The following is a 14,906-nucleotide window of genomic DNA, read 5'->3' on the forward strand; positions in this document are numbered from 1 at the left end:
CCAGTATTCTTGCCTGGGAGATCCTATGGACAGAGGAGCCTGAGCAGGCTACAGTCCATGGGGTCGCAAAGAGGTGAACACAACTTACCAACAAATACTAACACTTTCACACTTAGGATGGGTTTTCTAGCTCCAAGTCACCCTTTGAGGAACTGCCTCATTTTGTACTACTTTGTGTAAACATAAAGACTATTGTTTAAGACAAAAACAACAAAAATCTCATGAATTGATTTTTTAAAAAATCATGTGTTCCACTCTCTATTGATTCATGGTAAAACAACTGTTAAATTATTCTTTGAGAAATGTCAAACTCACCTAGCAAGCTTTACTTTTAATAACAGCTTAAAAAATAAGTGATAAATATTCAACCTGATTGATGTGCATATAAAATCACTCTGTTCACTTGAACTACTTCCCAAGTCAAACACCACCTCATCCGATAAAGAAGAAAACAAAATAAGAGTTCAGGCCAAACAGCTTCACATATAATAACCCAGAAAAGGAAAAAAGAAAAAAAAAAATCTGAGCTACTTTTGAGGACTCAAAGTGTTATAACAACTTTTATGCATACTTCTAACTACTCAAAAGCAAAAAGTAAGGACATTTCTAAGTTTCAGAGCTTTCAACACTAAGGATACATAACTTTAAAAAAGGAAGTTGGTAAGTTCTCTTTTTTTAAAAAAAAAGTTTTATAATTTATTACTTTTTTGGGTGGGGGTGCCGTGCTGGATCTTCGTTGCTTTTCTCTAGTTGTGGCGAGAGGGAGATACTCTCTAGTTGAAGTATGCAGACTTCTCACTGCAGTGGCTTCTCCTGTTTCAGAGCATGGGCTCTAGTGCCCACAGGCTCAACAGTTGTGGCATGTGGGGTCAATAGTTGCAGCTCCTGAGCCCTAGAGCACAGGCTCAATAGATGTGGTGCTTAGGCTTAGCTGCTCCATGGCATGTGGGATCTTCCCAGACCAGTGATCAAACCCGTGTCTTCTGCATTGGCAGGCAGATTCTTTACCACTGAGCCACCTGGGATGCCCCGTAAGTTCTCTTAACTAATCCATGACTCACATATATCCCTTAACATCACACTGTTTCCCTTTGCAGCAAAATATGTGGAAAAACCAAGAGGTAGGGAGTTAAGTAACTTCTCCAAGGTGGGGCCAAAGGCAGACTTAGAATACATGTCCTCTACATACCAAGACCAAAGCAATTTCTACAATCGTACATTCACTGACAACAAAATGGCAACCAACTTTCATTTTTAACCCTAAAAGTTATTTAAACTTAAATAACCAGCCTAAAGGTGTTATTCTGAAATCTCCTTGCAATAGTTAAAGATTAAATATCACATTATTCAGTATTTCTCCCCTAATAAATACTTACATAAGTTTCATTTGCTGCATCCAATTGCAGGTCATCAGTGTCTGTGAAATAGCCAAGTTCAGCAAACAGGGCAGAATCTTGAAACAAAAGAAAACAATAGTTATTTCCTGTTAATTCAGCGTTTTGACTAGAGAATAAGTGCTGTGTCCTTATGCCAACTCTACTAGAGTTTCTCATCAGACTTTCTAGCAGTGTGAATAACAACCGGTGCAAAGCTGATTTCTAACCTATGTTATTATTTTCCACATACTTTTTATCTTGTGAACTAAACCATTATACTAAGGATTAAAAAATGCCCTGCCATGTCATGTTGGACTAGTTGATAGTGACTTTCTGGAACATTAACAACACAAATTCTGAGGCTTCATCTGGACTCAGCACAGAAAGGTGACACAGTTGATCAGCAGTGATGACAGGACAGGAATATCACAGCACATGTATCAGGTATTTACCACCCATGCCTTAAATTAAAAGTACAACCCATTTTCTATCCAAACAATAAAGAACTTATCTAAATCACTGAATTTATTTCAGCAAATCTAACAATGTTCCAATTTCCTAATGAGACTGCATTATAAACCAAGAAACATGAACACAGAAGGTCAAGATGCTGATAAGGCCAAACAAGGCTGATTACTGCACAATCTGTAAAATATCTATTTCCTCTAACATCTTAAGAACTTCAAGTACTTTGAAGAGTTTGCAGTCTAAGCTGGCCTCTGTACTGCCTACCATGGTGCCACTGAAATTTGCTCTGGTGATTCACATATATAGGAATTGCACCACCAGTCTATCCTTGACTCAGCCAATGGCAGAAATATTTCACCAACTTAAAACAAAATAGTATATAGCAAAATATGTTGTGTGCAGTGATAATGAAAGGTTATTCATATAACTCTCAGAAAAGGACTACCTTAACTCAGCTGTGGAGCAAAACAAAACAAAAACCCATATAAGCAGATAACTGTGACTGTGCACCTTATACACAGGCTAAAACTCCTTCAAAGACTTTATCTGCTGCCTCTGATTTCTCTCCTCCCTTTCCTTCTTGAACCTATTCCAACCAAGCTCCCCTCCCACACACACATGCATACACATCAGTTATTAATGTCACCAATGACCTCTCCTTTGCTAAACTGAATAGTAAATTCATGGTCCTCATCTTACTCTCAACAGCTTGGAAACAGTTGGTCGTTTCATATTAATTGAAGCATTTTCCTCACTTGGTTTCAAATTATCATCCTTACCTGGTTTTCTTCCCGCCTCACTGGTTGGTCTTATCTTGCTGGTTCTTCCTCATCTTCTTAATATGACATTGTCCCTGGGCTTAGTGCAAACTTTTCTCTGTTCTACTCCCTTTGTGATTTCAGCTGAGCTCATGGCTTTAAATAGGATGGACACGCCAAGGATTCCTAAATAAACACTTCCAATCTACACCTCAAGATGTATAAACAAAGTACTCGCCATCTCCTCTTGGATACCTAAAAGGCATCTCAAACTTAACACAGCCAAAACTGAGCTTCAAATCATCCTTCATCAAACCTCCTATGGCTTTGTCTTTATCTCAGTTAATGACAATCCAATTACCCCAGCAGCTCAGGTCAAAAACCTTAAGAGTCATTGTTTATTTCTCTTCCTCATTCCCTGTATTCAATCTACCAGTAAATCCTGTCAGCTCTGTCTTCAAAATATGTATTAGTAATCTGGCTTCTTACCTTTCTTTTCCATCCTTCCTACTCTTTCCATCTTTCCTTTCTTCCCCTGCTCTTCTGAACAGAGAGATGTCAGCAGAGCAAGGAGGGTGGTGGGGTTTTTTGTGCCATCATCTGTGAAAATGTGCCTGACACCCAAGGAAATAGGATGATGCCAGAGAGGGGGCTGCCTAGTGGAGGTGTAGGCACGCCTCAGCTGCCAAGAAAATGGGGCAGTGGGAGGAGGCACAGAGCAGCAGATGTAAAAAACAGCCCAAGTGGTTAGGAGAGAATACCAAAAAAATGTGCTATTTGATAAAGCAAATGATTAAATATATTTAAAATAATTGGAGATAGGTTCCTCACTGTTTGAAAAAGGACTTACAAATGTGAAAAGGGAAGAGAATAAAAAAATCCTAGGATGTTGGACTGGTATTAGAAGCATTAATATGGGCACATTTTAAAAAATACACACAGAAAGAATTACAGATGTTTGTATAAGTGTGTACACACATACACATATATATACATGTATTTCTTAGCTCTGTCTGCTAACAGGTCCAAGAAGCGATGACATCCCATCAGTATTTAAAAATCCTGTTTCCAGATCTTGGATACTAAATACGATCCTCTACTAAACAGAAGTCCACCAAAGGACTACTTAGAGTAATAGCTGATTCCAGGGTTTAGACAGGGGCATGCAAAAGAGGCCTGGGAAAATCTTGTTGTACCAGAAAATAAGTAAATTCTCGGAGAATGATGAGAACATGTCAAAAGAACAAAGAAGCTGATATGAACAGACTCTTTTTTGTGTCTTTTTATTTTCTCCTATTTACAATTCTTTCATTTAACAAATAAACCCATACTGGTCAATTCTGGGAAAATCTGAACCTCAAAATAAAGCCAGATTACAACCCATTAAGTCAAATAGCAATTAGTGAGCCCATAATTAAATAAAAAGAGAAAGCTCTTTCTTACAGTATCAGTTCAGTTCAGTTCAGTCACTCAGTCATGTCTAACTCTTTGCGACCCCATGAACCGCAGCACGCCAGGCTTCCCTGTCCATCACCAACTCCCAGAGCTTATTCAAACTCATATCCATCAAGTCAGTGATGCCAACCAACCATCTCATCCTCTGTCATTCCCTTCTTCTCCTGCCTTCAATCTTTCCCAGCATCAGGGTCTTTTCCAATGAGTCAGTTTTTCTCATCAGGTGGCCAAAGTATTGGAGTTTCAGCTTCAGCATCAGTCCTTCCAATGAACACCCAGGACTGATCTCCTTTAGGATGGACTGGTTGGATCTCCTTGCAGTCCAAGGGACTCTCAAGAGTCTTCTCCAACACCACAATTCAAAAGCATCAATTCTTCAGCACTCAGCTTTCTTTATAGTCCAACTCTCACATCTATACATGACTACTGGAAAAACCACAGCTCTGACTAGACAGACCTTTGTTGGCAAAGTAATGTCTCTGCTTTTTAGTATGCTATCTAGGTTGTTCATAGCTTTTCTTCCAAGGAGCAAACATATTTTAATTTAATGACTGCAGACACCATCTGCAGTGATTTTGAAGCCCCCAAAAACAAAGTCTCTCACTATTTCCCCATCTATTTGCCATGAAGTGATGGGACCAGGTGCCATGATCTTAGCTTTCTGAATGCTGAGTTTTAAGCCAGCTTTTGTACTTCCCTCTCACTTTCATCAAGAGGTTCTTCAGTTCCTCTTTGCTTTCTGCCAGAAGGGTGGTGTCCTCTGAGGTTATTGCTATTTCTCCCAGCAATCCTGATTCCAGCTTGTGCTTCATCCAGCCCAGCATTTTGCATGATGCACTCTGCATATAAGTCAAACAAGCAGGGTGACAATATACAGCCTTGACGTACTCCTTTCCCAATTTGGAAGCAGTCTATTGTTCCATGTCCAGTTCTAACAGTTGCTTCTTGACCTGCATACAGATTTCTCAGGAGGCAGGTCAGGTGATCTGGTATTCTCATCTCTTTAAGAATTTTCCACAGTTTGTTGTGATCCACACAAAGGTTTTGACATAGTCAATAAAGCAAAAGTATACGTTTTTCTGGAACTCTTTTATGTTATTGATGATCTGGCAGATGTTGGCAATTTGATCTCTGGTCCCTCTGCCTTTTCTAAACCCAGCTTGAACATCTGGAAGTTCATGGTTCTTACAGTATAACGTCAATTTATTAATGTAGACATAATGTCTAGAGATAATCACCCTTTGGCATTAGAGTGGTAATTGATATAGACTGGCGTTATCAATGGAGGTCAGGGCTAGTGTGTGAAGGCTTAATAAGGAATAGGATATTGGTGGCATGTCCAACTATCTCTCCCCAAATACTATTCAAATGTAAAAGGAGAAATAGTGACACTACGGTGCAGAAATCTGGCAGATACTAACGTGACCATGTGATCATAGTGAACATCACCTTGGGACAGGTCAACGTGGTGTGCCTCCAAATGCAATGCACTGAGAACAGAGCATCATGTCCCCGGCAATCCTGCCACATTCCTGCCAAGGACTCAAGGCCTGATTCTGGTCATGAGGAAACAGTGGACAGACCCAGGTTTAGAGTCACCTTACACAACAAAAGATATGCACTCTAACACTGTCAAGGATACAGAAACACGGAAAGACTAAGGAATCGTTCCAGGAGACACGACAAGTAAAAGTAATGTGGGTTTGTAGGTAGGATCCCAGACTGGAAAGGGAACAGGAACATTATTAAGACATATGGCAACATTTGAATGGTATCTGTGACCTGGAGGGGTAATGCTGTACCCTTGTTCATTTCCTGACTGGAAGGAGTATATGGTAGTTGTTGATATAGGAGAGTATCCTTGTTTGGGGGAGGAGAGGGTAAACACAGCAGTATCTAAGGGTAATGATCTAAACACAGTTTTCTGTCTTCTTCTCTCTCTAAAGAAAGAAATGGGGCCAATACAGCAAAATTGAACAATTAGGGAATATGTGTAAAAGGCATGCAACAATTCTTTGTACAGTTCTTATAAAACTTCTCTGTAGGTTTGAAACTACTCAAAAATTTAAATTTGAATAAAAAATATACATGGGTATGTACACATGCATATGCATATGTGTACAGATCCATAATCCAACCACTTCCATTTCCTCCATTCTCCCATCATAAATCACTTGGATTGCTGCTGCTGCCGCTGCTAAGTCACTTCAGTCATGTCCGACTCTGTGCAACCCCATAGACGGCAGCCCACCAGGCTCCACTGTCCCTGGGATTCTCCAGGCAAGAACACTGGAGTGGGTTGCCATTTCCTTCTCCAATGCATGAAAGTGAAAAGTGAAAGTGAAGTCACTCAGTCGTGTCCGACTCTTAGTGACCCCATGGACTGCAGCCTACCAGGCTCCTCCGTCCATGGGATTTTCCAGGCAAGAGTACTGGAGTGGGGTGCCATTGCCTTCTCCATGGATTGCTGCAGTAGCCTCCAAATAGTCTCCCTGCTTCTGCCCTTGACCTTCCTTCAGTCTATTTTCAACAGAGCATCTAAAGTGAGCCCATAAAAACATTGGATGTTACTGGGAATCAGGATTTCCACAGGAGTAAAACAGAAATAAAAGTATATAAGAAGAAAAAAACTTTCAATACTATACAATGCAAGAAAAAAACTTGCAAAAGTATATAATGCGAGAAAGAACTCTGTGTCTGTGCTACTCTTTGAACTGTGAGTATTAGTACAAATTCATGCTTTCTAAAAATAGATATTTCCTTTTTCTTAGGAAATACACAGTGAAGTGTTTGGGAGTTTCGTATTATTTGCAACCTGCTTTCAGATGATGAAAGAAGAAGGACGTGTTCGTAATACTGAGAGAGAAAGCAAGTATGGCAGGATGTTAACAGTTGATAAATCTAGATAAGGGAAATACAGGTTATCATAATACTGATCTTTCAACTTTTCTGTGGTTTGCTAATACTTTAAAAAACTGACAGTGGGTTGATAAGTACATTTGTATATCTACAGAATACCTTAGAAGGATCCATAAGGAGGTGGTGGTATTGGTTACCTATGAAGTATCTCTGAAATTTACTGCCAACTTCTATGTTTTTTTCACGAATCCCACACTATTATTTAGATTTCTACTATTTAGATTACTACTACTTAACAGTAGTAAACTATGGTAGCTTTTCGGTCTCATTTGCTCAGCAAACTTTCCCACCTGACAGCCACTTTGACCACTTATTTATTCCTTTACTTCTTATAAGATGAGAAATGGCCACTGGAAATCAGTGGTGACCTTAGAACGAGCTGTTTTAGCAAAGCGGTAGAGCCTGACTGCAGTGGGTTCAAGAAACAATGGAAAAAGAGAAACCGGAGTCAGTGACCATGGACATTTTTTAACAAAGAATTCTGCTGTAAAATAAAAAAGAGAAATGTAGTGGCAGTTAGAAGGGAAGTAACATTTGAAGTGGGTTTGGGATTTTTTTTTTTTTTCACTCTAGATAGGAGAAGCAATTACATGCAGGGAGGGAAATGATGATTCAAGGAACAGAAGGAAGAAGAGTTTGAGCAATATTCTTGAATAAAGGAGGAGGACTCTTAAGCACACATGGAAGTGATCGGCTCTCTCATTCCCACCAACAGAAGAGAAGGCAAATATGCTGGTACGCGGATGGGCAAATAAGGTAGTAGGAGACTGGGGTAATTTTCTTCTGATTCAAAGGATTCAGGAAGAGGTGCTGGAGGTTTGAAGAGAGAAGAAACTTTACAAAAACAACCATCAGAGTGAGAGGACCAGGGACATATGGTCAGCTGAGTAATACTTAATCAAAGGTCTACTGCAGGTTAGAATCATAAATTTAGTGACACCAGTCAGCATGGTTGAATTTTCTTTTTTTCAGGCACTTTCAGCTATTTGAGGGCATTCATGGAGTAGGCAGAGTTAGATTTAACCAAGGCTGAGGTTGATCAAAGAGAGAATTACAAAGCAGGAGAGAGACAAAGAATATTGAGAGTATGAGGCAATGGTTAGAGACTGTTCATGTACTGTAAACTGGATAAGGGGAAAGTGATAGCATAAAGGGGATGAGGGACAAGGAAAAGATGACAGAATCTCAGCGGGGCTGAAGGTGCCACTGGATCACTAAATAGAGTGAGCCGGTAAGACAAAAGGTGATGGTCAGAGAGGGATGTTTGAAACTGAGATTATGTTATTAGTAACGACTAGATTGAGGCTTATGACCGGGAAAGCAAATGGCTAAGACAGGGAGGAGACCCAGGAAATGAGAGGTCAAGGTATTTGAAGGATCTTCTCTGAGACGGATTCCCTGGTGGCTCAGGTGGTAAAGCCTGCAATGCAGGAGATCCAGGTTCAATCCCCTGGAGAAGGAAATGGCAACCCACTCCAGTACTCTTGCCTGGACAATCCCATGGACAGACGAGTCTGGTAGATTACAGTCCACAGAGTCACAAAAAGTCAGACATGACTGAACAACTTCACTTTTTTTTTTCTTTCTTTCTTTCTCTGAGAATACTGAAATCAGCGAAGAATCTTGATGGAAGGAGTGTTGAAGTAAGTGACAATAAGAACTAAATTTTTTCAAAAAGTGAGGGAGAGAGAACCAGAAATCAGAAGATGGCTATAACAGGGACAAGTAGAGGACAGCATGTGAGACAATGTGAAACTTAAGCCTGGATGTGGATTTTTTTTAGGAAAGACGAACAGTGAATGATCAAAAAGCAGCAATGAAGAACAAGAAAGACAGTTAACCCACCTTCAGGGACCCTAATGGTGGAAAGGTTTTGAGAATGAAAACAGCTACCATTCAGTAAGACTTCAGGGGGAAAATGTGATCAGGGGTGTCAGGTATTGGTCAACACAGGAAGGCAAAGGGAACTTTCACAGAAGACACTGAAGTTATCAAAGAAACCACAGTGGCAGAACAAAGCTTCTGATCTTGGTACATATATCTTACATGTGGTCAAAAAAAAAAAAAAAGTGGCTTTTGCGCAAATGTAAGAAAAAGGAGGAGAGTAAGGGAGGTAGGAAGGAAAGAGAAGAGGAAAGATATACAAATGACAAACACAATTTATGAAAAGATGCTCCACATCACACGTTATCGGGGAACTACAAACTAAAATAATGAGATACCACTACACATCTATTAGAATAGCTAAAATCTGAAACACTGGCAACAACCAAGTGTCGACAAGGATCGGAGCAACAGGAATATCCATTCCCTACTGGCAGGAAAGCAAGATGGCATAACCACTGTGGAAGACAGGTTGAAAATTGTCTTACAAAACTGGACATACTCTTAACTATGTGATCCAGTAATCATGCTCCTTGGTATTTATCCAAATGATATGAAAATGTATGTCCACATAAAAAGTTGTGCATGGGAGCTGCCTGGCCTGGCAGTTAGGAATTGGCACTTTCATAGCCATAGCCTGGGTTCAATCCCTAGTGAGGGAACTGAGGTCCCATAAGCTCCATGGCACAGCAAAAAAAAAAGCTGCACATGGACATTTACAGCAGCTTTATATATAATTGCCAACATGTGAAAGCAACCAAACTGTTTTTCAGCAGGTAAATGGACAAACAAACGGTGTGCCTTGAGCCAAATCGTGTCCCCTCAAAATTTAGAAGCTGAAGCCCCCAGTATGACTGCATCCAGAGGTAGGATGGTATTTAGGAGGTAATCAAGCTTACATGGGGTTACAAGTGTGGGGCCCTAATCTGCTAGAACTGTGACCTCATAAAACTAAGAGCTAGATCTATCTACCTACCTACCTCTCTCCTTCCCTCCTCCCTTCCCCTTCCACCCCTCTGCCTTGTGAGGACACAGCAAAAAGATGGCTGGCTGTAAGTCAGGAAGAGAGGTCTCACCAGAACCTGACCATGCTGTCACCTGAAGTTGGACTTCCAGCCTCCAGAACTGTCAGAAAATAAATTTCTATTGTTTCAGCTACCTAGGTATTTTGTTATGGGAGCTCAAAAGACAGAGTGGTACATCCATATAATGGAATACTATTCAGTACTATTAAGAAATGAGCATTGAGGCCACTAAAAGACAGAGGGATCTTAAATGCATTTTGCTAAATGAAGAAGTCAATTTGAGAATGCTACATACTATATCATTCCAGTAATATGACATTGTGAAAAAGGCAAAACTAGGAGACAGTGGAAAGATCAGTGGTTGTAGAGGGCTTCGGAGTAAGGAGGCAGAGACAAATAAGTGGTGCACAGGGAATTTTTTAGGGCAGTATAACTACTTCATATGATACTATAATGGTAGACACTGACATTATGCATTTGTCAAAACCCACAGAATGAACATGGAGAAAGCAAGGGAGTTTCAGAAAAACATCTGCTTCATTGACTATGCGAAAGCCTTTGACTGTGTGGATCACAACTGTGGAAAATTCTTAAGGAGATAGGAATACCAGACCACCTAACCTGTCTCCTGAGAAATCTGTATATAGGTCAAGAAGCAACAGTTATAACTGGACATGGAACAACCAACTAGTTCAAAATTGGGAAAGGAGTGTAAGGCTGTATATTGTCACTCTACTTATTTAACTTCTAGGCAGAGTACATCATGGGAAATGCCAGGCTGGATGAATCACAAGTTGGAATCAAGATTCCCAGGAAAAATATCAACAACCTCAGATATGCAGATGATACCTATGGCAGAAAGTGAAGGAGAACTGAAGACCCTCTTGATGAGGATGAAAGAGGAGAATGAAAAAGCTGGCTTGAAACTCAACATTAAAAAAACTAAGATCATGGCCTCCTATCCCACCACTTCATGGCAAACAGAAGGGCATAAAGAGAAAGCAATGATAGATTTCCTTTTCTTGGGCTCCAAAATCACTACAGATGGCAACTACAGCCATTAAAGTAAGAGATGCTGTTTCTTGGAAGGAAACCTGTAACAACCAAGACAATATATTAAAAAGCAGAGACATCACTTTGCCAACAAAAATCCATATAGTCAAAGCTGTGGTTTTTCCAGCAGTCACATATGGATGTGTGAGGTGGATCATAAAGAAAGCTAAGCACCAAAAAAATTGATGATTTTGAATTATGGTGCTGGAGAAGACTCTTGAGAGTCCCTTGGACTGCCACGAGATCAAACCAGTCAAGCCTAAAGGAAATGAACCCTGAATATTCATTGCAAGGGCTGTCGCTGAAGCTGAAACTCCAATATTTTGGCCACCTGATGTGAAAAGCCAACTCACTAGAAAAGACCCTGATGCCTGGAAAGATTGAAGGCAAAAGGAGAAGCGGGTAGCAGAGCACGAGATAGTTAGATAGCATCACTGACTCAATGGACATCAATCTGAGCAAACTCAGAGACAGTGCAAGACAGAGGAATCTGACATGCTATATAGTTCATGGTGTTGCAAAGAGTTGGATATGACTTAGAGACTGAAAAACAACAAAAAAACAACACAGAATGAACAGAGTGAATCTTATTATAAACTATGGACTTTAGTTAATGATAATGTATCAATACTGGCCCATGAACTTTAACAAATTTATTCCATCAATGCAAGATGCTACCAATAAGGGAAACTTGGGGGTGGGAAAACTCTGTACTAACCCCTCAATTATTCTGTAAGTTTAAAACTGTACTAAAAATAAGCTCTATCAAGTATTTAAAAATAATTACACTGAAAGAAAATTTCAGCATCCATAAATAAAGCTGATCTGGAACAGGGCCATGCTGTTCATACTGTCCATGGCGGCTTTCATACTACCGCTGGCAGAACTGAGCAGCTGGGACAGAGACCACATGACCACAGAAGCCCAAAATATTCACTATCTGGATCTTTACAGAAAACATTCACAGGGCCTCTCTAAAGTTCATTACCCAACATAAAAGGAATATGAACATCTTGTCAAAGGCTGTTCTGAGTAAGCCATTTTTAATTATTCAAAGTTGTTAGAATCACTATTCTAATTACATGATCTGATTTTAAAATTTTAACTGGCCAGCTTGTAATATAGAAAAAAAAAATCATATCATTGAAGTACCTGAACACCCCAAATGGCAACTCCCAGAAAAAAAGCCCACATTCTACTGAGAAATGCTGGCAGAAAGTAACCTTTCATTCCAGCGCCTGCAAAACCTATCCTACTTACTGAACACCTGAGGAATCAGAAGTAAAATATTCTAATAGGAGAAGATTTAACAGTGTCAAAAGAGAAGCCTGGAAAACCATGGGAAATGGGCATATTCAGGAAGGGGCAGGGCAAGATACCTGAGCTGAGTCAGTGAACCGACTACAAAGAACTGAATGATCTATTAAAGAACATTAAGAGTAGGAGTCAACAGATAAGATTAGTCAAGAAAATGCAGCCTGAGTATCAGAAGACATAATAATGCTATCAGGAAGTATCCCACAGTTATAGTTTAAGAAACATCATGAACATATAACAGTTGACTAGCTGAGAAAACAGATCCTAACTACCCAATATACTAGACTCATTAATAACTGGGGGTATCTTGGTAAGAATCAAATCTGTAGAAATAATTTAGGAAAGCAATATAAAATAGTGACTAAATTAACAGGTTTTGGAGGCAGACAAACGTGATCCTTATCCTGTTTCTGACACTCACTAGCTATAAGACTTTGAGCATTCATTTTCTCTCAGCTTCAGTTTCCTTATCTGTGCATCTAAGAGCTTAGCAGAGCACCTCACACAAAATGTTTAATAAATGACAGTTGTTTCTATTGTAATAGGAATATATTTTCCAAAGCCAAGTATGTTTTACCAAGCCAAATACAGTAGGCTTATGCTGTATAAGAATATACTAGGCTTATACTACTTACACCACAAGTACTCTTATAAGAGACAGTCTAGTTTTTCCAACACCTCAGAAACTACACAAGGATTGAAATAAATCTCTAACAGTATATAATTTAACAGAAGTTCTGCCCTTGGAAAATCAAATGAGAAATTCAGTTCAACAAAAAGAACTGAAATTACACTCTTGCTACTGACAATGATGGTACAATGAAAAGATGAAGGTCAGTCTGTGTTTCCCCCAAATTTTAAAGGTGATGAATAGTGTAGGTTTACTAAAGGACTCATTCAGAGAAGTATGCAACCCCAATTTCACAATGACGCTCAAGAACAGTGTAAGTACTACTCTGTTAAGGTAAGAATATTACTATTCTTATAAGGTAAGGACAAGTTTTCTCTAAACACTGGATGATAAAGCTTCTCTACTCTTATTTCGACTACATTCCACTCCTACTCTTCCTGCCACAAAGCCAAACAAAATATCCGTAACAAGCAAATTCAGAATTGTATCGGAGAGCAATCAGGATTACACCCGTTTATAAGCGTTAGGTGTAGATGAACAGCAAACTGAGGTCAGGTGCTAGGGTGCTTTGCTTCTCTGCCAATATGGACATCAGCCTCGATCAATAGTGGAAGCTCAGAAAAGGATTCACCCTCTCTCAGACACACCAAACGTGTAGATACATGCACAAACATTCCACGGCAAGCATCGCCCACATCGCACACTCTGAGAAAAAACCTTGCAGCCTTTTCGGTGGTCACGGCCACCCTGCCCTAAGCTTCCTAATGACGTCGTACTCGCCGCACCAAATCATCACCTGGTACTTTCCCAGAGGAAACAGCCAAACGCAATAGTAGTTCCAATCAGGCAATATTTTACACTCACTGTCGCCAGGACAGACACCGACAGGTATACTCTACCAGGACCACGGACGGAAGCGACGAGTGACCCTCGCTTCCCCGACAGGATTCGTCCACACCTGTCACCGAGAGGGCGCGGAAGTAGGAGGAAGGAACCTGGAGCCACCCCTGGCACAGTCTCAGAGCCCACTCACCCCAGTCTTCATCCGGCCGGTGAGGGAGTCCCGGACTAAAAGGTGACTCCATGGTGCCGGCAGCGCCGGCCGGCTCCCCCGAAACACACGTTCCCCTGCTCAGTAACTCGGTGACTAGTCCTGGGACGGCGGCGGCGGGCGGACAAAATACCCCGTAACGCTGACGCGACGGTGGCCGAACGGAGACAAACTGCTCCTGCCGCACGAGGGACGTCAGAGCCTGAACTAGTTTAAACAAATCGCTGAGCAAGTATTTTTCCCTTTTGGAGTTTTCGGCACTTTCTGTTCTGCTGTTTTAAGGAAAAAAGAAAGACACAAACACTACGTCGCTTAAATAGTATATATTGATAATATTTTGAAAAATGAGGAAAAAAGCATTCTGAATATCGCCCCTTGAATTTCATTCCACGGTGGAGATATGTCAAAACAAAATTTATAGACTAAGAAAGTAAATCTGGTTTAATTTTAATAACTCACTATGAATGTAAAAATTCTCCATATACACAAATGTGTGGAAGAAAAATACACAACTACTTTTCCACATTCGTTAGAGCTTCCTCTCTACTGGCACAGTATCTGAGATAAGCAAAAATACTATAAATCATACTTCTAGAAAGCCTACTTTTATTTAAGCAAATTTAAACGAAATAAATATAAAAGATGAACTTTCCAAAGATAAAAATCAGCTCACCGCCTTAAACATGTATTTCCAAAGCATAGCACCTAGTCGAGCGAGTCCTAGAAACCTTACCCTAACCCTAAGACCTGTAATAATGTAAATTCCGAGTCTTTTTACTACTAAAACTTATGGATCGATTTTGTTTTAAAAAAGCCACATACATCACAAACTCTAACTGAAAACTTGGGCTGACTTTGATGAAAGAGTTTCAAGAACGCTACTTAATAAAATTTCTTTTTAAAGCATTTCAGCGGGCGCATATTTAATAAAAACCTCCACCTTAAGAACACGTAAGTTCGATGCAGGAG

At 40.1% G+C, this 14,906-nt stretch overlaps 1 protein-coding gene across 2 annotated transcripts in view; it reads right to left on the reverse strand.

Moving 5' to 3' along the window:
* Positions 1 to 14,058, reverse strand: part of ATF6 (activating transcription factor 6) — a 239,456-nt gene extending 225,398 nt beyond the window's left edge. For both annotated transcript variants that reach the window (XM_065946770.1, XM_065946761.1), the window contains exons 1-2: positions 13,920 to 14,058; positions 1,377 to 1,453 (exon numbers count right to left, since the gene is read on the reverse strand). In XM_065946770.1, coding sequence (XP_065802842.1) covers positions 1,377 to 1,453; positions 13,920 to 13,971 — 129 coding nt within the window. In that variant the 5' untranslated portion in view covers positions 13,972 to 14,058. The remainder of the gene's footprint in view (positions 1 to 1,376; positions 1,454 to 13,919) is intronic.
* Positions 14,059 to 14,906: the final 848 nt, after the last annotated feature.

The sequence above is a fragment of the Muntiacus reevesi genome, chromosome 1, assembly GCF_963930625.1.
Source record: "Muntiacus reevesi chromosome 1, mMunRee1.1, whole genome shotgun sequence".
In the NCBI taxonomy this organism is placed as follows: Eukaryota; Metazoa; Chordata; class Mammalia; order Artiodactyla; family Cervidae; genus Muntiacus; species Muntiacus reevesi.